The 25,015-nt window shown below is 44.2% G+C and overlaps 1 protein-coding gene across 9 annotated transcripts in view; it reads left to right on the top strand.

Moving 5' to 3' along the window:
* The window catches only part of dicer1 (dicer 1, ribonuclease type III), a 173,393-nt gene that overhangs the window by 53,157 nt on the left and 95,221 nt on the right, over window positions 1-25,015 (top strand). For all 9 annotated transcript variants that reach the window (XM_069915723.1, XM_069915725.1, XM_069915721.1 and 6 more), the window contains 5 exons: window positions 6,138-6,300; window positions 7,379-7,509; window positions 8,907-9,041; window positions 20,657-20,817; window positions 21,503-21,674. In XM_069915723.1, the coding sequence (XP_069771824.1) occupies window positions 6,138-6,300; window positions 7,379-7,509; window positions 8,907-9,041; window positions 20,657-20,817; window positions 21,503-21,674 (762 nt within the window). The remainder of the gene's footprint in view (window positions 1-6,137; window positions 6,301-7,378; window positions 7,510-8,906; window positions 9,042-20,656; window positions 20,818-21,502; window positions 21,675-25,015) is intronic.

Here is a 25,015-nt window from a genome sequence, read left to right as displayed (position 1 = left end):
TGTGGTGACCTTGAGGGATGTATGGATTTGAACCCCAAGGTCCCTCTGTTCATCAACACTCTTAAGTAACCGATCATTAACCTTATACTCAGCCTTCTGGTTTGTCCTTCCAAAATGCACCACCTCACACTTATCCAGATTGAACTCCATTAGCCGCTTTGCCCAACTCTGCATCCTGCCTCTATCCTCTTGTAACCTTCTCCATTCATAACTCCTCCAACCTTTGTGTCATCCACAAACTTACTGACCAATCCTTCTGCCATTTCATACAGGTCATTTATTAAAAAAATCACAAAGAGCAGGGGTCCCAGAACAGATCCTTGTAGCACTCCACTTGTCACCAGTGTTAGGTCTGCTTTGTTCATGAATGAGTGAGACAAACACCAGACTGAGTCGAAATCAGGGTTCTTTGTTCTTTATTACCGGATTGTAACACTTGCGACTAACAATGTTAGTCGGAGAATGCATTCTGCCGTTATCAGCAAAATGGTGATTTTTTATACCCTTGGATACGTGCTTAGTACATCATCATATCATTACTTGTCCAATGACTAAAACTGTTGCTATCCTTTCCCTGCTAGCTTCCTGCCTCTCAATCCATCAATGTCTCTCTTATCTTGTAAGTACAAGGATGCATTCACATCTTGTTACAGCCCTGCACAGGGTAACTCCTTACACATTCCCATCTCATGATGTTTTACCTAACAGGAGTACAAGGACACCTCCCCTTCTTGTTACAGCCCTGCACAGGGTAACTCCTTACACATTCCCATCTCATGATGTTTAACCTTACACCAGGCAGAATACTTTCCTTCTATTACTACTGTTTTCTTCTTATAAGCAATTTATTTATCCACAGGGCCAAGGTTCCACTGATCCCGAGCCTCATGACTTTCTGGATGTGACTCATGGGGGACCTTGTCAAATGCCTTCCTAAAATCCATGTCGACCACATCTACTGCCCGACCCTTATCAATTTCTTTTGTTATCTCCTCAAAAAACTCAAATTAGGCTCGTGAGGCACGACCTTCCCTTCACAAATCGATGCTGACTATCCTTGAGTAGACTGGACTTCTTCAAATTCTCATAATTCCTATCCTTAATCAAGGGGACTACATTTGCCATTCTGCAATCCTCTGGCACTTCTTCTGTGGCCAAAGAGGATTCATAGCTACTGCCTCAGCTTTCTCTTCCCTCACTTCCCACAGCAGTCTGGGATATATTGCGTCTGGCCCTGGGGACATCACTTTAAGATTATCCAACCCTTCCATTTCCTTAATCTCCACATTGTCCAGCACAGGGGCCTGTTCAGTTTTGACCTCGCCCTGATCAAGGACGAGCAAAGCATTCATTTAGAACCATCCCAAACCTTAGCCACTTCCAGGCATATGTTGCCTCCTTTATCCTTTTGCAGCCCCACCTTCGTTCTCGGCATCCTTCTGTTCTTCGCATACGCATAGAACACCCTGGGGTTCTCCTTAATCCTACAAGACCTTCTCGTGCCTCCTTTGAACTCTCCTAAGTCCTTTTTTCAGCTCCATCCTGGCTGCCATATATTTCTCATGAGCCTTTCCTGCTTCCTATATCTAACATATGTTTCTTTCTTCCTCTTGACTAGTTGCCTGACCTGTTTCATCAGTCACGGTCCCCTTTTCCTACCATCTTTTCCTTGTCCCAGTGGCACCAACCTCCTGAACCCAGCACAAGTGGTCCCTAAACTTCCTCCACATTACTTCTGTGCTTTCACCCTTAAACGTCTATTTCCAATTTATTCTTGCTAGTTCCTGCCTCATCCCTTCATAATTAGACCTTTCCCAGTTAAGCACTTTCCCATTTTATCTGTTCATATCCTTTTCCGTAGCTTTACTAAGGCTCAGGGAGTTGTGGTCACTCTCACCAAAATGTTCCCTCAACGTGAGCTCCGCCCCCTGACCAGGTTCATTACCCAGAACTGGATCCAGTTTGGCCTCTCTCGTCGGCTGGTCCACATACTGTGTCAGCAATCCTTCTTGTACACACCTGACAAATTCAGCCCCATCTCTCCCTCTTGCAGTCAGGAAGTGCCGCTCAATATCAGGGAAGTTGAAATCACCCATAACTACAACCCTGTGTTTCCTGCACCATTCCAAAATCTGACTGCTTATTTGCAACTCTGTGTCCCGAGGGCTATTTGGGGGCCTATAGCTGACTCCCAGCACAGTGAGAACTCCCTTCTTGTTTCCGACTTCCATCCACGGCGACTCTACGGGCATTCCCTCTGTAGCCTCCTCCCTTTCTATAGACGTGATACTATCCCTGACCAGTAATTCTAATCTCCCCCCCCCCTTCTACCTCTCATCTATTCCTTTTAAAACCTCTAAACCCCAGAACCTGCATCAGCTGATCCTGCCCTTCCTCCAGCCAAGTTTCAGTGACGGCCACAACATCGTAGTTCCACAAACTGATCCAAGCTCGAAGTTCATCCCCTTTATTCCTAATACCCCTAGTGTTGAAATAGATATATTTCAACTGCTCTAACCAGCTCTGTTTTGTCCCTTGCTTCTCCTTTCTCATCAACTCAGAACACAGAGCATCAAGCTTTTGTCCTTCTACCCTAATCTCACATTCTGATTCCCACCCCTCCTGCCAAACGACTTCAACCCCTCCCCAACAGCTCTACCAAACCTTGCCACTAGGATATTGGACTCATTCCAGTTCAGGTGCAGCCTGTCCTTTCTGTACAGGTCAGACCTTCCCAGAAGAGATCTCAATGATCCAGAAATCTTAACCCCTGCACCCACTCTTCAGCCACAACTTCCTGTTCCTACCCTCTCTGGTGCATTGCACTGGTAGCAGTCCTGTGATTATGACCTTTGTGGTCCTGCTTTTTAAATTCTTTCCTAACTCCCTATATTTCCTCTTCAGAAACTCAACCTACTTCTATCTATGTCATTGGTCCCCACATGTACCATGACATCTGGCTGTTCACCCTTCCCCTCCAGAATGCTATGAATTCTATTAGAGACCCTGGCACCTGGGAGGCAACATACCATTTGGGAGCCTTGATCTTGGTCACCAAACCTCCTATCTGGTCTCCTAATCACTGAGTTCCTAATTACCATGGGTCTCTTCATCCCCACCCCTCCCTTCTGAGCCAAGAGGCCTACCTCAGGGACATGGCCACCATGACTTGTCCCTGGTTGATTGTTTCTCCACCCCCCCCACCCCCCCAACAGCATCCAAAACAGTAAACTTGTTATTGGGGGAATGGCTACAGGGGTTCTTTGCACTGTCTGCCTCTTCCCCTTCCCTCTCCTAACAGTCACAGTTACCTGTCCCCTGACTTTTAGGGGTGACTATCTCCCTGAATCTCTATCTCTATCACTGCCTCTCCTTCCAAATGATCCTGAGTTCATGCAGCGCCAGTTTTGTTGCCACAGGAAACAGGTGTTGGCTATCCACCCTATCTACTGTATGCCTCTCAGAATATTGTACACCTCTATTAAGTCACCACTCGTCCTGTATTGCTCCAAATAGAAAAGCCCTCGCTTTTCCTTGCATCATGAGACATGTTCTCCTAATATCCTGGTAAATCTCCAGTTTGTACATCCTTCCTTCATTGAGGTGACCAGACCTAAACACAGTACTCCAAGTGTGGTGTACCCAGAGTTTAATACAGCTGTAACATTATTTCACAGCTCTTGAACTCAGTCCCTCGCTTACCTTAACCACCCTATCAACTTGCAATGCAGCTTTGAAGAATCTATAATTTGGACCCCAAGATTCCATTGTTCCTCCACATTGTTAAGAATCCTGTCATTTAACCACATAGTCCACCATCAAATTTAACCTTCCAAAATGCATTATTTCACACTTATCTCGATTAAATTTATCTTCCACTTTTCTGCTCAACTGCATCGATCTGTATCCTGTTGTGATCTACAACACCCTTGGACATGATGCACACATTTCCAACCTTTGTGTCATGTACTAATTTCCTGACCCACTTTATCTGAGTCATTTATAAATATCATAAATAGCAGGGGTCTCACAACTCCCTGTAGAGCACCACATGAAACTGCTATTTTTTTTTAAAATTTTTTATTTTTCACACTATAAACCACATTGATCAAGATAGATACATTTTCCTTTTCAAATATATACAGTGTCGTTTTCTCCCCCCCCCCCTTCCCATCCCACCCTCCCTACCTCCCCTCCCATTCATTTAAAGTACAGAATCTAAGATACATTAAACCCGTCAAACAATGTTGTCACTCAATAAAAATAAACAAGAAATTCCACTGAGTCAATTCTTTTCATTTCCTTCTCCTTCTGTCATTTTAGGTGGTAAATGTCCCCGGTAGGTTTTCTCTATTATGTTTCAAGTATGGCTCCCATATTTGTTCAAATATTGTAATATTATTTCTTAAATTATATGTTATTTTTTCTAATGGAATACATTTATTCATTTCTATATACCATTGTTGTATTCTCAAGTTATCTTCTAATTTCCAGGCTGACATAATACATTTTTTTGCTACAGCTAGGGCTATCCTAACAAATCTTTTTTGTGCACCATCCAAATCAAGTCCAAATTCTTTGTTTTTTATGTTACTTAGGTGGAAGATCTCTGGGTTTTTTGGTATATTGTTTTGTGTAATTTTATTTAATATTTGGTTTAGATCTTCCCAAAATTTTTCTACTTTCTCACATGTCCAAATTGCATGAATTGTTGTTCCCATTTCCTTTTTACAGCAAAAACATCTATCAGATACTGTTGGGTCCCATTTATTTAACTTTTGAGGTGTAATGTATAGCCTGTGTATCCAGTTATATTGTATCATACGTAACCTCGTCTTTATTGTATTTCTCATAGATGAAACTGCTATTCAATGAGATTATGAGCCATCTGGCCATGGATTCAGCTTCATTTATTCCCCTATTTATTTCCTCTACTATTCGAAGTTCTGTCCGTGTCTTAAGAGACTGCCTTTACTTATTTCTTAATTACTTCATTGGGCGGAAAATTTCACATCATCACTATGCTGGGAGAAGCAGTTCCTCTTCATCTGTCGTAAATCAGTTCCCCGAATCTTGAGTTCTAGTCTCATCTGCCAGTGGAAATTGCCTCCTTGCTTCCACCTTATCTATTCTTTGCCTAATGGATAAGTTTCTATAAGATTTTGCTGCCTCCAACCTTCCAAACTCCATTGAATATAGTTCTAAGTGACTCAGTCTCTTCTCATGGGCTATCCCCCATATTTCTGGAATCCACCTGGTGAATCTCCTCTGCACTCACTCCAAAACCCAATACGTCCTTTCTCAAGTCAGGAGATCAGAACTGCACATACAAACTGCAAAGTTGAGAATAGCATTTAGAATGGTGTATGAGCCTTGAGTTTATTCATTCTTCGTCTTTCTTTCTTTGGCTTGGCTTCGCGGACGAAGATTTACTTACACACAAAAGCCATACATAATGGTGGAGAAATTCCTCACCATGTGAACTATCTGTAAACCCCCATCTCAACCATTGGCTCAGACACTTCTTGCCCCGTCATTGAAAAAGTTGGTGATTCCTATATTGGCCGGTAGCAGCAAGTTATTCTGATCCCAAGGGGCTGCAAAAGAAGACGATTGAGTTTCTCTTTTCAGTTGCTAGGAATCCATCATTGTTATTTTCCCTGGGTCCTTATTAAATGGTAATTCCTATAAGTGTTTCCACGTAGGCTTTGCGTGGGCATAATATGCTGAATTGCGATGCCCACCATTCCTGGAAGGTTTTTCGCCCTTGCATTTCTCAATCTTTGCTAAATATGATTTAATTTTTAAAAAAAATGTAGCCATACAGCACGGTAACAGACCACTCCTGCCTTTGAGCACATGTCACCCAAATACGCAAATTAATCTATAACCCCACACATGCACACACCTCCCCCAACCATTCATTTTGATGGGTGGGCGGAAACGAGGAGAATGTACAAATTTACAGACAGCACCGGATTTAAACTCGGGTCACTGGCACTGTAATATTGGTGTGCTAACTGCGACACGAACGGTGTTGTCCCATAGGATGTGGGAAATTAACTTTTATCTACACCAACAGAATGGAAGGAACATGAAACAACTGCCTTGAAACTGAAAGCATTGCTGTCTTACAGGTTGAACTTCTAGAAGCAGCTTTGGAACATAATACTATCGTTTGTTTAAATACTGGCTCAGGGAAGACCTTTATTGCAGTGTTACTCACAAAGGAACTATCTCATCAGATCAGGGGACAGTTCAACAAGAATGGCTCACGCACTGTGTTTTTAGTTAGTTCAAGTAAGTATCATTTGTGGACTCCACAATACAGCCATTTCAACCTCCTGCCTAGAAATCTTTTATATTGTGTTCTATCGCCCTTTTTTAAATCATGGATAAAATTAGCAATTTCCTTTTCAATAGATAAGTAAAGAAAATAATTCAATCCTGTTGGTTTCAGATTTTTTTTTTAATAAGGCTCCTATAATGCTTAGCAAAATTGAAACCTATCTTATGTCCTTCAGAGATGGAAAGCTATCATCCTTGCCCAGTCTGCCCAAAGTCGATGATATGGTTGATTTTTTTTTGGAGCCTGATAAGGGTGTAAAGTCGAACGTAGTGATTAGGTGTGAGTAATCTTGGTTGGCTGCAAGCAGAGAACATGGATGATCTTGTGGAGTACTGGAGCCATTTCTAAGTTGCCGTTGGTGGCTTGCAGATTGCAATAAGACCTTAAGACATGGGAACAGAAATAGGCTATCAACTTCATTGAGTCTGCCCTGCCACTTCATCAGCCCCACTGCCCGGCCTTCTCATCGTACTCTTTAATTCCCTGGCCAATCAAGAACCTATCAATCTGTTTTAAATACCTCCAATGACGTGGCCTCTACAACCGCCTGTGGCAACAGATTCCAAGATTTCCCATCCTCTGGCTGAAGAAATTTCTAGGAATTTCTTTTCTAACATTTAATGTTAACATTTAAGAGGAATTTTGACAGGTACTTGGATGGGAAAGGTATGGAGGGTTATTGTCCGGGAGCAGGTCAATGGGACTTGCAAAAAAAAAAAAAGGTTCGACACAGACTAGAAGTGCCAAAGAGGCCTGCTTCTGTGCTGTAATGTTCTCTGGACGCCCTTCAATCCTAAAGTTGTCCCCTCTTGTCCGAGACTCTCCCACTATGGGAAACAACCTTATGAACGTCTACTCTGTCCAGGCCCTTTCAACGATTGAAACACTTGGCTTTGATAATTCTGATAACCTCCGGAAATTATGCGGGAGCTGCTGTTTATCTGATAGTCAGAGAATAATGTTGCTGTGTTGTCAGGAAACGTAAATAGAGAGGATATAACTTGTGTTTCTGGAAATTGCATCTCCCAGCAAGATCTGTGGCTCAGCTGGCAGCAGCTGTCAAGACCCATTCCGATCTGAAGGTGGGAGAGTATTCCATTATGGAGCATATTGAATTGTGGGCAAAGGAAGAATGGAATAAACACTGCAGTGGACGGCAGGTACTCCAGCCTTCTTTCTTCATTCAGGGTCTGAGTTCCAGGGGGAGGTTGTGCAGACTGGGGCCTTTTTCTCTGGAGCGCAGAAGATTGAGGGGGGACTTGATAGAGGTGTTTAAGATTTTAAAAGGGACAGACAGAGTAAACGTGGATAGGCTTTTTCAATTAAGAGTGGGGGAGATTCAAACTAGAGGGCATGGTTTAAGATTGAAGGGGGAAAATTATAAGGGGAACATGAGGGGAAATTTCTTTACGCAGAGGGTGATAGGGATGTGGATGAGCTTCCGACAGACATGGTCGAGGCGGGATTGTTGGTTACATTTAAGGAAAGACTGGATCGTTACATGGATAGGAGGGGACTAGAGGGGTATGGACCGGGTGCTGGTCAGTGGGACTAGGAGGGTGGGGATTTGCTACGGCATGGACTAGTAGGGCCGAACTGGCCTGTTCTGTGCTGTAAGTGGTTATATGTTACCTGGACCAGAGTGTTGCTGGAAAGGCCAGCATTTATTGACATTTTGTAAAAGTATAGCAAGGGAAAGGTACAGTTGGCAATAGCTATCTTGCTCTGTGTGGGTGTGTGTGTGTCTATCTTGTTCTGTGTGTGTCTAGCTCTGTGCGTGTGTGTCTAGCTCTGTGCGTGTGTCTTGCTCTGTGTGTGTGTGTGTGTGTGTCTATCTTGCTCTGTGTGTGTGTGTCTATCTCTGTGTGTGTCTAGCTCTGTGTGTGTGTGTCTAGCTCTGTGCGTGTGTCTTGCTCTGTGTGTGTGTGTGTCTATCTTGGTCTGTGTGTGTGTGTCTATCTTGGTCTGTGTGTGTCTATCTTGGTCTGTGTGTGTCTATCTTGGTCTGTGTGTGTCTAGCTCTGTGTGTGTCTAGCTCTGTGTGTGTCTAGCTCTGTGTGTGTCTAGCTCTGTGTGTGTGTGTCTATCTTGCTCTGTGTGTGTGTGTCTATCTTGGTCTCTGTGTGTGTGTCTAGCTCTGTGTGTGTGTGTCTAGCTCTGTGTGTGTGTGTCTATCTTGGTCTGTGTGTGTGGGGGGTGTGTGTGTGTGGGTGTGTGTGTGTGTGTGGGGGTGTGTGTGTGTGGGGGTGTGTGTGTGTGGGGGTGTGTGTGTGTGGGGGTGTGTGTGTGGGGGGGTGTGTGTGTGGGGGGGTGTGTGTGTGGGGGGTGTGTGTGTGGGGGGGTGTGTGTGTGGGGGGGTGTGTGTGTGGGGGGGTGTGTGTGTGGGGGGGTGTGTGTGTGGGGGGGTGTGTGTGTGGGGGGGTGTGTGTGTGGGTGGGGTGTGTGTGGGTGGGGGGGTAGTTGGCCAGCAGTGTGATTTATCCAGGCTGATGATTGTTTTTTTTGTATAAAATATACTGTGATTGACCTTTTTCCTCCCTATGTTCTATTTTCATAGGTGCTAGTTATGACGTGCCACATCTTCTTGCACATATTAAGGAGAGGCTACATTTTCCTCTCGAATATTAACTTGCTGGTGTTTGATGAATGTCACCTTGCAATTAAAGACCATCCTTATCAGGAAATTATGAAGGTATGATGTGATTTTCATTAGATATGCCAGTCTGCCATAATACTCCACACTAGCAATTGAAAGCTAATTTGAAGGTGCAGAAATGGTGGGGGGGGGGGGGGGGGGGGGAGGGGGGGTTGGTAACTAGTCAAGGGCACAATTGTAATTCATTTGATGTTATAAAGTCTGATATTTTATTCGTTGAGATAAATTTCTCTTCCTGCATTTTGTCATAAGGAAGAGATCAGGCCTGAAATATCAACAATCTACCCATTTTTTTAAATTTAAGTTTTAATTCTAAATTTTTAAAATTTAGACATACAGCACAGTACTAAAGCCTTCTGGCCCATGCTACCCAAATGCTCCAATCAAGGGTGGGAGGAAACTAGAGCACCCAGAGGAAACCCATGCAGACGTGGGGAGAATGTACAAACTCCTTACAGGCAGCGCAGGATTTAAACCTGGGTCGCTGACGCTGTAATAACGTTACACTAACCACTACGCTAATTATTAAGGGCATAGATAGAACGGATGGAATCTTGTCCTCAAGGCAGAGAATCAAAAACAAGGGACATGGTGGTTTATGGTGAGAAGGAGTTTTAAAGAGGATTTGAGGGGAATATTTATTGCCTACACAGAATGGCTGGTATTTGGAACTCTCAGTCAGAGGAGATAATGAAATCTGATACAATACTATAAGTTAATCATTTATTTCAGTTCTTGAATAGGCAAGACTTAGAAGGATATAGATAGGATACAGGCAAATGGGATGCACAGAGGAGCAAGAAAGTTCAGCATGAATGGAGAGGCCAAAGGACCTGATCATATGACAGTACTGTATGTCAGATGGGTGTACCATATGACACCCAAAATTCTCTGGGGAAAATGCACAGATTCCGTGCTGACGGCAGGAGATGTTGGATTGAACCCCAGGTTGATGCAGCTGCTAGAGAGTTGCACGACCTGCAGCTCAATGGTACGGGCACCATACACCTCCTTATCTTTGTCCACCTACCTGATCGTACCTGACACTGCAGAATTTATAGGATCTACCCAATTAGATCCTAGCTTTTGAAAGTTCATTTATTTAGCAAAATGCAGTTAGATTTTTAGTGCTGTTTATGAGCCATTCTGATATGAATCACCTAGAGTCTGATATATTGAGTCTAGAAGTCTACCAATAATTGCACCATGACGCTCCCAGGATGCTGAAGCCTGAACTAATATGAATAAAGGGCTTTCTGTTTTTAATTGGAGTACATTAAAAACAAACAAAAAAAGGAACAGGAGCAAGGCCAAGACTTGTTAAATATTATAAATAGGCCTTATATTTTGATTGCTTTTCATTCTGTATCCTTTGGGGGCATTAAAATGAATACAAGTAAACAGTTTGGAGTCTCAAGTTGAGAGTTTTGATGTGCATGTATAGTTTCTTCCCACTATCATTTAGTGTACTCTTTCCTGTTGCAAAAGTGAATCTCTTTGTGACATTGAACTTTATCTGATATTTGTCTGCTCTTTCTGCCACCTAATAGAACATGACCTCTTACGGTACAGACCCTTGGTGCACAATGTTGTGCTGACCCATGTAAACCTACTCAACAAACAAAGCCTTCCCTATTTCATACCCATTACCCTCCAGTTTTCTTGCGGCTATCCTAGAGTCGTTGAAAAGTCCCTATTATACCAGCTTTCGCCACTTCCACCACCCCTGGCAATGCACTCTCTGTGTAAAAAAAAAAACTTATCTCTGATATCTCCCCTAAACATTCCTCTCCTCCGCCAGATACTACTCTTGGGGGAAAAAGGTGCTGTCCAACCTATCTATGCCTTCCATAATTTTGTACACCTCTATTAAATCACCTCTCATCATTCTTTGCTCCAAAGAGAAAAGGCCTTTCCTAAGATGCATTTTCCAATCCAAGCATCATCCTGGTAAATCTCCTCTGCACCCTCTCCATAGTTTCCACATTCTTTCTGTAATGAGACTGAACATAATACTCTAAGTGTAGTCTAACCAGATTTTTATAGAGCTGCAACATTACCTCATGACTCTTGAACCCAATCCTCTGTCTAATGAAGGCCAACGTATCATAAACCTTTTATAACTACCATATCAATCTGCATGGCAAACATGAGAGAGCTAGGGATTTGGACCCCAAAGTCCCTCTAAGTATCTTGCCATTTAACCATGCACTCAACCTTCAAGTCAAAGTAAAACAATACTCAGACAACACTCTCCCCTTTCTGGATCTCTCTGTCTCCATCTTGGGAGACCAGATTTCCACTGACATATATTTCAAATGCACCAACTCCCTCAACTACTCTTCCTCACACCCTTTCCCCAGCAAGGATTCTATCCCCTTCTCTCAATTTTTCTGTCTCTGCAACATCTGTTAAAGGACAGATTGGGAAGCAGGCTAAGGTTACTGGGGGTGGGGGGGGTGGGGGTGGGGAGAAGTACCTGAGGTTACTTGGACTCCTTCGAACCCCCACCGCCACCCAGGCATGGCACCCGCCCGACTCACGTTCCCAGCGAGCTGGTTTCGGCTGAGTTTGTTTTCATTCAGCGGGGCCCGACCGCGGCACCTCTGCAGCGACCGTACGAGGGGCTGTACAGGGTTATACAGCGTTCCGGCTCGACGTTCACGCTGGACTTGGGCGGCAGGCATGAGCTGTTTACCATGGACAGGCTGAAGCCAGCGCACCTCGATCCCACCGAACCCGTGGTTGTTGCCCAGCCCAAGAAGCGAAGCCACCCGGCAAAAAAGGACATGGGGGGGGTGGGGGGTGGCTATGTGGCGGCTCACCACAAGGCAGGCGAACCGGCCCTGCTCGTAGGCCAAGCAGCACGGCCAAAATGGCATCGTTGGGGGTTTCCCTTCCTTCCAGCTCAGGGCTCAGAAACCCACGCTGGGGGACCACGTAACGCCCGGGTGACATCAGCGCCCTCCAGCCTGGTTCTCAGCCAGGTCCGGACTGGGAGTATAAGTGCAGCTCTGCAGCCTGCAATAAACCAGTCTGCTCACTGAAATCAACCTATCTGGTTGCGTGTGTTATTGCAGGAGCAGTGTAGCCGCCGCGACAATGTATTCAATTTGAAGAAGACACGCTATTGTGCAGTTCACACAACAGAAACCTGTGAGTGCTACTTCTCCCAAGACACCCCATACACCTCTACACAGAACACATCCAACAATGCTTTCTTTTATGGACTGGAAACCAATAGATCAAAAGTTCTTCGGAGAAACATGTTTAAAAAAACTCCTCCCATATCCTCTGAGATTATTTATTGTCAGAATGCATAAATGACATCGGATACAACCCTGAGATTCTTCCGTGGGACAGACAGAATTTCTACTTATCATTTTTCTTCTTTTTTTCTTCTTTGGCTTGGCTTCGCGGACGAAGATTTGAGGGGGTAAAAGTCCACGTCAGCTGCAGGCTCGTTTGTGGCTGACAAGTCCGATGCGGGACAGGCAGACACGGTTGCAGCGGCTGCAGGGGAAAATTGGTTGGTTGGGGTTGGGTGTTGGGTTTTTCCTCCTTTGCCTTTTGTCAGTGAGGTGGGCTCTGCGGTCTTCTTCAAAGGAGGTTGCTGCCCGCCAAACTGTGAGGCACCAAGATGCACGGTTTGAGGCGATATCAGCCCACTGGCGGTGGTCAATGTGGCAGGCACCAAGAGATTTCTTTAGGCAGTCCTTGTACCTTTTCTTTGGTGCACCTCTGTCACGATGGCCAGTGGAGAGCTCGCCATATAACACGATCTTGGGAAGGCGATGGTCCTCCATTCTGGAAACGTGACCCATCCAGCGCAGCTGGATCTTCAGCAGCGTGGACTCGATGCTGTCGACCTCTGCCATCTCGAGTACTTTGACGTTAGGGATGAAAGCGCTCCAATGGATGTTGAGGATGGAGCGGAGACAATGCTGGTGGAAGCGTTCTAGGAGCCGTAGGTGATGCCGGTAGAGGACCCATGATTCGGAGCCGAACAGGAGTGTAGGTATGACAACGGCTCTGTATACGCTTATCTTTGTGAGGTTTTTCAGTTGGTTGTTTATCCAGACTCTTTTGTGTAGTCTTCCAAAGGCGTTATTTGCCTTGGCGAGTCTGTTGTCTATCTCATTGTCGATCCTTGCATCTGATGAAATGGTGCAGCCGAGATAGGTAAACTGGTTGACCGTTTTGAGTTCTGTGTGCCCAATGGAGATGTGGGGGGAGCTGGTAGTCATGGTGGGGAGCTGGCTGATGGAGGACCTCAGTTTTCTTCAGGCTGACTTCCAGGCCAAACATTTTGGCAGTTTCCGCAAAGCAGGACGTCAAGCGCTGAAGAGCTGGCTCTGAACTAAAGCCATGAAAGACCCCAACAATGAAGACGCTGTTTACATCCGGTACCGCACGGATGGCAGTCTCTTCAATCTGAGGCGCCTGCAAGCTCACACCAAGACACAAGAGAAACTTGTCCGTGAACTACTCTTTGCAGACGATGCCGCTTTAGTTGCCCATTCTACTTATCATTAGTGCAAAACAAAAACTGCAATCCAAAAAATGTGTTAAAGCAAAAGAGAGAAATGTAAACAAAGACAAGAGTTCTAGCAAATTGTGCAGTACAGAAAATAAATATTCAATAATAAATAACGTGCAAACTAAGAGTCCTTAAATGAGTCCCTGATTGAGTTTGATGTTGAGGAGTCTGACGGTGGAGAGGGAGCAGCTATTTCTGAACCTGGTGGTGCGAGTCTTGTGGCACCGAGACCTCTTTCATGATGGCAGCAGCGAGAATAGAGCGTGTGGTGGTTGCTGCGCGTCCTTGATGATCGCTGCTGCTCTCCTGACGATAGAGTTCCCTGTAGATGTTCTCGACAGTGGGGAGGGTTTTGCCTGTGATGTCCTGGGCTGTGTCCACTACTTTTTGGAGGGCTTTACGCTCAGGGGTATTGGTGCCCCCAAACCAGACTGCGATGCAGCAGGTCAGCACACTTTTCACGACACATCTGCAGAAGTTTTCCAGAGTTTTTCAGGCCCAGGTCTTGGAGTTTGCTGATCAATTTTGAGGGGATGATGGTGTTGAATGAAAGGGTAATTTAAATCTTCCAACATAACTTTTCTGCAGATCTGTGCATCTTCTCATTGCTGCCACCTGCAGGTACTGGGGCTATGGAGCAACTAAACTGCTTTTCCATTCAATTCTTACAGCTCTAAGGGAAAGGAGGTTTATGTGTGTTGCAGCAAATACTCGAGAATGATGACGTCAGTGTTCCATTTTGTAGGTTCCCTATGTGTGATGTATGAATACTATTTAGACTTTTTAAACGATATGCCAAAAATAATGGCGGCACCTCCAGAGCTGCTGCAATGGTAGCACTGCTGCTAGTGGGGTTTGAGGAGGGCAAGAGGCAGAGATGCAGCGCTGCTCTGCAGGATCCTACCGCGCATTCCAAATATTGATTGTGCCATACAATCTTCAAACAACCTGCTAAAGCAGCAGGCCGTCTTATGACACTGGAAACCACAAACCCCGTTGAGAGGGAGGACTATAGGAGATGACCCTAAAGGACAATGGCCACGGCAGCGAGGGGCTCGGCAGCTGAAGGACCCGCGCAGGCTGCTGTGACTTGCTGTCAAAAAACCCACACAGGCTGGAGACTGGCTCATGGGAATCAGGTATCAGAATTGGGACAAGAATAGCTCCCAAAGGGGCTCGGGTGCTGAAGGCTTCCCGATTGTGTCAGAGGTTTAGATCTGGAGCTCAGCTTGCTGATGGATCAAACAGGAATCTGCATCTTCAGAGGCTGCAGGATTTCCAGAGGCAAATCTAGGGACACTCAGTTACTCTGAAGGGACTCTCTTTTGCTTCTCTTTCTCCTGTTGTTAGGGGGCACCGAGCAGTGCTCCTGGCAACTTTTTGTTTGCCTTATGGCAGGCAAAAGTTGAAGCATATTATGTATATTAAATTTTTAATATATTATTACATGACAATAACAGGATCCTTGAAATCTTCAAAGAAAAACAACCTAATTATTTGCATTCTGGTAGAATTAAAACCACTGCCAATTGTATTTCCTTTTAGCTACGCAGTGGCATATAAGCCAAACAATTAAATTGTCCAAATGAATTTAATCTACAGAGTAAAAGTTGCCTGATATCGAGGTTAAGGTGTATGCAGATAAAAATAACGTCTATAGAAGAGCCCATCCGCTTGCATGGCACCAATCTAGACATGCGTGATTCTCGATCTAATTGAGTTCTTTCCAGGAATCTGCTCAATACTGCCTATATTCAAGTTTTTAAAAATATTTTGAGAATTTTCGATCAACATGCAGTCAAAATGAAGAATAATCAAAAAGAAAAACATCGGTATCCATAATTACTAACAGAATAATACAAATGTCGATCTACGTGTCGATATTATAGAAAGTGAGAAAACAGTCAACATGTGATTCAATTATTATAGATAAAGAAAAATTAGAATACTACAAAAATGCAAATTCAGCTTCCATGTGGAACCAAAGGGAGAAAAAGAGAATAGAAAGATAATGAGAGAAGAAGGACAAATTAAGAGGAATCCTCCCACCCCACAAGCAACAAGAAAAAATAAGAGAGAGAATAAGAAAAAGGAAAGATTGGCTTCACCTCGGTTAAACCCCACTCCCATCAAGGGACCAATAACCTTACTTAACTAGGGTCCTCGGTGCTGCAAGCAACGGGGGGGGGGGGAAGAGACAAAAGTTTGGAGGGGGGGGAGAAAAACATTAAAGATTTACCCTGATGTACTTTAGGTATGAATTCCCTATTGTTGAAAATACATCCTACTTGTTTCTGGAGTTATAGGTTATCTTCTCCAGAGCAACACAATTCTGCATTTCTATTTTTCAACAGGCTAAACCGAGATGGGAATCAGATTCCCAAGTCACTGCTATTCATTTCCTGACCACTGCTAAAGGGAGCTTAACAAGTTTCAATTGCTATTTCGACAGCCTCATTTTAGGTCTTGTGTCTAATAAATTCCCCAATAAAAATAATTCAGGTGCCTGAGGATATTGAATTCCAATAATTTTTTCATCCCAGAAACGAGTCACTTTAGGGTTGAATGCAAGAAAGTACCTATTTCTTGACCACATCAAAAATGGATCAATTTCTACACCCAAATCTGATTCCCACCTTTGTCTTGATTTATCAAGCCCTTGTTTGGGAGGGGGGGGAATACATTTTTAAAATATTTTTTTGTTCTCCCCCTTTTGAACCAGAGACTCTGTTACATTGCGATAAGGTTAGTGCTGGACCTAATTTGTCCCTTACATAAGATCTTAACCAAAGATAGCAGAAAAAAGATGTATTTAAAACTCCATATTTATTCTTAATTTGCTCAAATGTCATAAATTGTCCCTGCTCATAACAGTCCTCAATACCCTTCTCTGGGACCAAGTGTCCAGGATTTTATCAGTCGTTAATGGAATTAACATATTTTGAGCCAGGAGTGTCTTAGTTGGAAGACCCCTCCCCCCAGCTCCCCACCCTTGTCCTCAATTTGACCATTAATTTTATTCCATATTATAATTATATGCTTTAATAGGGGGGTTTCTTTAGGGCCAGATATTTTAATATTCCATTGTAGCGGTGGCTACACTGCTCCTGCATTAACAGACACAATCAGACGGATTGAGCTCAGTGAGCAGACTCGTTTATTGCAGGCTGCTGGGCTGCACTTATACTCCCAGCCCAGACCTGGCTGAGAACTGCGCTGGAGGGCGCTGACGTCACCTGGGCGTCACGTGGTCCCCCAGCGCGGGTTTCTGAGACCCGTGCTGGAAGGAAGGTAAACCCCCGACGGCACCATTTTGGCCGGCTGCCCCGCCGCATGGCTTACAAGCGGGGCCGGTTCTCCTGCCTTGTGGTGAGCCGCCACACCATTTATATATAAGGTTTTTGGCTCTCCTCTCACCAACCTTAGGCAACTTCAATTTTACCCATGAAGAGGGAGGTGACAAACTTCAATTGGGTTGCCTATATTCAAGTTGATCTCAGAAGTGTAGCAGCTCTTTCTCTACCTTGCTTTGGCATGAGACAAGTAAGTTTTCAGACGACAGGATTCAGGACTGGGCTCCGTTTACTGTTATTGCTCTTTGTTAAAAATGGAGTTCATTTGTGTTATTGAACTTGTCAACTTGATTGATTTGTCTAATCCTGTGTGTGGAGAGGCTATGGGAATATTTATTGGAATTTTTATTGCATCTGGCGAGAATCGCAGAACCTGTTTCCTCTGATAAAGCACGAATAATTGAAATATTTGTCAAATGACACTTACTTGGATACACTTAATAATCTTTAAGTAGGGAATTTTGATCAGTTATCAGCTGGCAGGGTCACATGTTGAACTTTTAATGACATGATATATGGTGTATTCACTTTTCATAAAAAAAGATTCACATGTTATCAATCGTTAAATTGCTAATGTTGCAGTTTTACCATTATACATCTGACAAACAGAACTTGTAATGATAACTGGGTATTAAAGTTTACATCAATGGGGTGGATTCGTTTTACTTGCCTCTGCCACCGCAGCCATAACTGGCTTTAAAAGGAGAAAGACTTGATTTCAATAATGCCCTTCGTGGGATTGTTCCAAATATCCCAAAGTGCTTTACAGCCAATGAAGCACCTTTGAAATCTAGTCGCTAAATTGCACAGAGAACTCCCATGCAGCAGCAAAACTTTTTTTAGAGGAGAAAATATAAGGTGAGTATGGGGGCAAAACACTTGAGCATTTTTAAGTAGTGTCGCAGGATCTTTGAGTCCATTTGTAAGAATCATTTGACTTCAATTTTATTTACAGCATCGTAGCAACCTATTCCGTCCATTTGCACCTAAATTTACCTCCAACTCTGTACATTTTGGAGGGTGAGAGGAATCCGGAGTACCCGGGGAAAACCCACACAGACACGGGGAGGGCAGGGCGTACAGGCAGCACCGGATTCGAACCCAGATCGCTGATACTGTAATAGCGTTGCGCTAACCGCTCTCCACTGACATTGGCACCTGTCTTCGTTTAATACTGCATTTGATCATCTTCAGCACATTAATTAAGAGCGGGGGGGGGTGGCCACTCAGACCCCTCAGCATCCTTGTCAGCAATAGGTTCATGAGTAATCTGACTTTTAACTTTCAACTCTATGTTCTTCACCATCAGAGAATGGTGATCACCTTTCCTTCACAAGTATACAAATTATCTTTGATGAAGTTCATAGACTTGGAACTTCAGAAGCTGGAGGGAGTTGGGAGGGAGTCTCTTGTTTCTGAATAGTGACACCTGCTTCTAGATTCTCCATGAGGGGAAACAACCTCTTCTCATCCACTCTGCCAAGAGTTCTGAAGATCTTGCATGTTTCCATTGGTTCTCTCACATTCTTCTAAACTTCAGTGGATGTAAGCGCAAAGTTCACATTTATTGTCAGAGTACATACTGGACATCATGTACATCTGATTGTACAAGTACAACCCCACGAAATAGAGTTCTTTGGTCCTCGGTGAAAAAACATGCAGATGCACAACCAGACATAACACGTACAAACAATACATACTGGTATGCAGGATAAGTATTTCTGTACAATAAAATATTGTTTCACGAATATGAGAGTCTCAGAGAGTATGAGCCGTTCCTTTGGTCGTTCAGCATTCTCCCTGCCCGTGGGGATGAAGCTGTTCTTCAGTCTGGTGGTGCTGGTTCTGATCCTCCTGGATCTTCCTGATGGGGAGCATCTGAACGATGCTGTATGCAGGGTGGAAGGGGCCCTCAATGATTTTGTGTGGCCTCTTCAGTTAACGATCTTGGTAGATCACATTGATTTGGTGGGTGGGGGGGGGTGCAGAGAGAGAGACTCCAGTGATTGTCTCTGCTACTCTTACGGTCCTGTGGATTGGCCTCTGACCCATTTCTCCTCAGTAACCGTACTCCTCAGTAACCGTACCACACTGTGATGCAGCCTGCCAGGACCTCCTTGACAGCAGACCTGTAGAAGGTTGACATATTGGGATCATTTTTCCCTGTGGAACAGTCAGAAATCTTTTGACACTGGACCATTTTCTTCAGTGCTATAACATTTGCCTTGTTACTAGAATAGAACACAAAATCAGAACCCTTTGACTTAATTATGATTCTGCCTATTGAGCCAGCAAACTTTAAACGACTCCCAAAATAAATTAGACTGCCATGAAAATGTTGCAGAGTTAAAATACTTTTCAGTTTGAAATTTTGGAGTTCAAATGAGTGTTGCTGCAGGACTATGAGCTTATAATTGATGCTATTTGCTCATCTCCTTATTTCCAGCCGCTGAGGGGTTTGAATCTGATTGAAATGAGGGATGGTTGGTGGCCATTTTAAGCCTGACCCAGTCCACTAGAAAAGTTGGTGAATTGGAATGATCAATTATAATTGTATATATTCTAGATCTTAGAAGGACACATTTGACAGATGTAAATACAATTTCTTGTTAGGAGGAGTTTAAAAAAAAAGAAAATTGGAGGGTTACGTGGGCTGTGAGGGAAGGAAAGGTCACACTGATTGTGCATGGAGTCGATTTTTACCGATCGTAGCACAACTTCCTAGGCCGAAGGACCATGTTGTAGTGTTCTATGTTTAAACAATGATCCCTTGCCAAAGCAAGGGGTCTATGACTTTGCAAACTGCATTACCTGGGAAATATTACTAAACAAAATTATACTTTCTAAAGCTTTAAAAAAAAAAGCTGGAGGAACTCAGTGTGTCAGGCAGATTCCATGGGTAGTAATGGCCAGGAATGATCAGTTTCCTCAGGATTCCAGCATCGGCAGCAATTGTAGTTATCACATGCCCCTGTGAAAAGGAGAAGCAGAGGAGACAACCCTGCAGGACAGTGATCATGGCAGCAGACCGGCAAAAGGTTCAGCGGCAGAAGGACTCACACAGGGTGTGGGCTGTTGGCGACTTACGATCAAAGGATCCACACAAGCTGCTGGAGACTGGCTCATGGGAACCAGGTATTGGAACTGGAATTTGAGAGGGTGCTGAGGACATGAAGGGCTCCTAGTGGGCCAAGGGCGCTGAAGGCTTCCTGATCGTTTTGGAGGTTTGGATCTGGAGCTCAGGTTGCCGATGGATCGAACAGGAGTCTTGTGGCTGCAGAGCCTTTAGGAGCACTGGAAATTAATCCATGGCCACTCAGTGACTGAAGGGCCTCTCTTTTGCTTCTCTTTCTCTTACTGTAAGGGGTGTTGCGCCATAATAATGGCAACTCTTTGCCTTGTGGCAGACTAAAGGAAATTTTGTGTAATATTACATGTTCTGTGCTATTACATGACAGTAAGAGAATCTTGAATCCCTTCCGTTACCACTCTGCATAGTGTTCTGAATGGATGACAACACATCTAAGCCCAGTTCATGTGTGTTATCTATTAGCATATTATGGTAGTCATTGAATGGTTGTGAATAAGGGCTCCAGCAGATTATTCCTTTCCTAAATGTTGGGACTGAAGCTGGTTGTTTCTCAACTTCTAACTTTTCTACTGGTGATTCTTTTGATCTGAATTTAACCGTAAAAAATAATCTGGGTTTTTGCATTTTTCTGTGGGGATCGTTTTAATTTGACCTTCCTGTTTCCCAGATGTGCGAGGAAAATCCTTCCTGCCCTCGTATCTTGGGACTAACTGCCTCCATCTTAAACGGGAGGTGCGATCCTTGTGAGCTGGAGGAGAAAATTCTGAAGTTGGAAAAGATTCTCCGGAGCAGTGCGGAGACCGCCACTGACCTGGTGGTTTTGGACAAGTGAGCAGTAGACACGTTCCCTCCTATCTCACACACCCCTCCTGATTCTCCTGTCATGTACCGACCAACCTTTAGGGATAACTCAATTAATTAGCTACCTAACACATCTTTGGGAAGTGGGAGGGAAAATGATCCCTTGAGACAAACCTACAAACCACACCTATCAAGTTCGAATCTGGGTTTACCTGCAAAGCTACTCTGTGACTTAATCTGATATCTAAACTATTCCTTTTGCTTGAAATAAAAACTGTCTATTTTGAGGACATGTGTTAGACCTAATCTAAACTCGTATCTTGCTTATGAACATGGTCCATCCCTAAAATTGTTTTGATCTGCTGAAAACATTCTGTTAAACACAATGAAAGGGCTACAAATGGTTTGAAATATTACCTGTTTCACTCTCCACAGATGCTACCTGGCCTGCTAAGTATTTCCTTTTTGCGATGGCTGACTTTCTGTTTCTTGTATGAAGGGACTTAAGTCTTAAACAGTTAAAATAGTTTTGCTTTTCTTTCTTCCAACTCAGGGTTTGGTTTTATTAAATTTTATTTAATGTTTTTCACTAATTTCTCCTTTCTTCAAGCAAGTGCTCTCTCTCTCTCACTGTCTCCCCTCCCGCCCCCTTTCCCTCAAGTACTTCATTTTTTAATTGATTAATGCTTAATTTATTCTCTTCTATGAATAGGTATTCTTCTCAGCCTCATGAAGTTGTGCTAGATTGTGGCCCATATGAGGATAGAAGTGGATTATACAAAAAGCTTTTAAAAGAATTAGACGAAGCACTTAATTTTCTTAATGACTTCAGTAATGTATCTGTACACTGTGATGATCGAGGCCCAACTTCAGTCCCAAAGCAGGTATGTATTTCACTTCATCATTTCCGTTAGCTTTAAGTAGACCCCACCTTAGCCACTACCCCTCGAGTGTTCGTGTTTATCAAGTTCGAGCTTTTTGCTTCATGTCCACATTATCGTCCTGCACCAAAATTCTTATTTTCTCCCCATCTTCCAAGGGATCACTCCCTTCATGACTCCTTGGTATACTGATCCTTCCCCACCCCCAGTACTTCCTCTTGCAACCAGCGGAAGTATAATACTTGCTCTTACACCTCCTCCCTCAAATCCAGGGCCCTAAACAAGTTTGTTTATTGTCCTCTAATTGTGTATAATACATCCTGACAAATCAGACCATGGTGTATTATCAAAAGCACAGAGTACATACTCAGCAAGTAAATAATCAAAATAAATATTTGGGATGGTTTTCACAGTTAGTCTCTCAGCCTGTTGGAAAAGCAGTTCTCCATCCTGGCAGTCCTGATTTTGATGCTCCTGTACCTTATTCTTGATGGTAGTGGGTTGAAGATGCTGGATGGAAAGGGTCTTCTATAATTCCTGGAGCCCTATTTGGACAGCACTCCCAGTTAACGTCATCTGTAGAGGAAAGGAAAACCCCAGTGATCGACTCTTCTGTTTTAATGATCCTCAGTAAAGACACAATGATGAAGCCAGACAGGTCACTCGCATCTGGACGGTGCGGTTAGCCCAACGCCTTTACGGAGCCAGCGATCGGGACCGGGGTTCGATTCCCACGCTGTCTATGAAGAGTTTGTATGTTCTCTCTGTGTCTGCGTGGGTTTCCCCTGGGGGCTCTAGTTTTCTCCCATTGATTGAAATATTCAGGGGGTGTAGGTGAATTAGATGTAAATTAGGCAGCCATTTCATGGGCCGAAATGGCTTGTTGCCATGCTGTATGTTTAAATTGTATTCCTGTAAAAGGCTAAGCTGCACTTTTCTAACTAATGAGGAATAAACAGCCCTTCCATGTACACCACCTCTAATGTCATCAACAATCGCTGTTCCCAATCTGGTCTTCTCAAGAATTGTGAGGCTGAGTACAGAATTGAGGACCATTTCACAGAGCAAACGACCATCCCGAGCTGCTGGTGATATGCCATTTCAACTTCCCTACCTCTTCCCTCAATGACTTCTCAGTCCTTGGCCTTTCCATTGCCAGAGTGAGGCCCAACACAAATTAGAGGAACAACATCTACAGAGTTCCTGGTTTCTTCTTTGGCTTGGCTTCGCGGACGAAGATTTATGGAGGGGGTAAAAAGTCCACGTCAGCTGCAGGCTCGTTTGTGGCTGACAAGTCCGATGCGGGACAGGCAGACACGGTTGCAGCGGTTGCAGGGGAAAATTGGTTGGTTGGGGTTGGGTGTTGGGTTTTTCCTCCTTTGCCTTTTGTCAGTGAGGTGGGCTCTGCGGTCTTCTTCAAAGGAGGTTGCTGCCCGCCAAACTGTGAGGCGCCAAGATGCACGGTTTGAGGCGTTATCAGCCCACTGGCGGTGGTCAATGTGGCAGGCACCATGAGATTTCTTTAGGCAGTCCTTGTACCTTTTCTTTGGTGCACCTCTGTCACGGTGGCCAGTGGAGAGCTCGCCATATAACACGATCTTGGGAAGGCGATGGTCCTCCATTCTGGAGACGTGACCCATCCAGCGCAGCTGGATCTTCAGCAGCGTGGACTCGATGCTGTCGACCTCTGCCATCTCGAGTACTTCGACGTTAGGGATGAAAGCGCTCCAATGGATGTTGAGGATGGAGCGGAGACAACGCTGGTGGAAGCGTTCTAGGAGCCGTAGGTGGTGCCGGTAGAGGACCCATGATTCGGAGCCGAACAGGAGTGTGGGTATGACAACGGCTCTGTATACGCTTATCTTTGTGAGGTTTTTCAGTTGGTTGTTTTTCCAGACTCTTTTGTGTAGTCTTCCAAAGGCGCTATTTGCCTTGGCAAGTCTGTTGTCTATCTCATTGTCGATCCTTGCATCTGATGAAATGGTGCAGCCGAGATAGGTAAACTGGTTGACCGTTTTGAGTCTTGTGTGCCCGATGGAGATGTGGGGGGGCTGGTAGTCATGGTGGGGACCTGGCTGATGGAGGACCTCAGTTTTCTTCAGGCTTTCCTCCATGAATAACTCCTCGTATTCAACCTGGATATTCTTCAGCCCAATACTGTGAACATGGAATTTTCCAATTTCAGGTAATGAGTCCCCTCTTCAAAGTGACTTCTGTTCTTCACCCTTTCCACCCATTTTTCCCACCTTCCATTTTATCCAGTCCTCCATCTATTTTCATCCCCCTCCTCCTCTGTTTCCATTCTCTTCCACCCACATTTCACCAATAGGATTCTATTTTCTTCCCCCCCTCCCCCAAATTTGGTTCCATCTGGTCCCATCTCTCTTTAACCTCTCCCCTAATAGCTTCCATTATTTTACATTGTCGCCGCCTCTATCGAATTCCAGCACCTTTGTCTTAACATCAACCATCATTTCCCCTGTCCCTCCTCCAGCTCCACCTGGCATGATTTACTTCCCTTCATCAAAATGGCTCACAAAATCAGGGAGGACCCCTACCACCCCAGACACAGCAACTTCCAGCGACTCCCATTGGGCAAAAGATACAGAAGTATCAGAGCTCGAACCATTAGGAACAGCTTCTTTGTGTGGGCAGTGAAACTGCTGGATGATTGCTAAAACAACTGTCCATGACTTTATTAAGAATATTTATTATAGTATATTTACTATCTGTCTGTATAATATATTATAGTTTGTTTGTGTGTTTGTTGTGTCTGTACGCATGTTTTGCTCTGTTCTGCACCTTGAACAGGAGAACGCTGTTAAGTCAGGTTATACTGGTGCAATCAGATGACAAATGAACTTGATCTAACCCCTCCCCCCTTTTTTTTAATCTTGCCTCTCTATCCTGACTCCAACCTCTCCTTTCCCATCTTGTCTGTTGTCCTTCACCCTGCCTAGTTTACCAAAACCCTGGTGACCTCTGATAAACCCCTCCCACCTTATCTTCATTATATTGGCCATCTCTCCTTTGCCCACTCAGTTTCAGGGGTTGACAAACTTTTAAAACCATCGACCTCTTCATGGTGTCCTTGATCTCTCATCGACCCCCAAGCATGTAAAGTAAATAAATATTTCTCTATAGCCTAGACATTTATCGACCCCTTGGATAGTTTCATCGATCCCTAGAGATCAACATAGACCACTTTGCCGACCCTTGGTCTAGATGAAGGGTTTCCATCTTGAATGCTTTCTTTCTTTTTCTCCCACTGATGCTGTTCAACCTACTGAGTTCCTACAACAGATTTTTTTTTTGCTGCATTTTCCAGCCTCTCGTGGGCCTTA

The sequence above is a fragment of the Narcine bancroftii genome, chromosome 2 (assembly GCF_036971445.1).
Source record: "Narcine bancroftii isolate sNarBan1 chromosome 2, sNarBan1.hap1, whole genome shotgun sequence".
NCBI classification, from domain to species: Eukaryota; Metazoa; Chordata; class Chondrichthyes; order Torpediniformes; family Narcinidae; genus Narcine; species Narcine bancroftii.
Note: the sequence above shows the minus strand (reverse complement) of the source record. Positions and strands in the feature narration are given on the sequence as shown.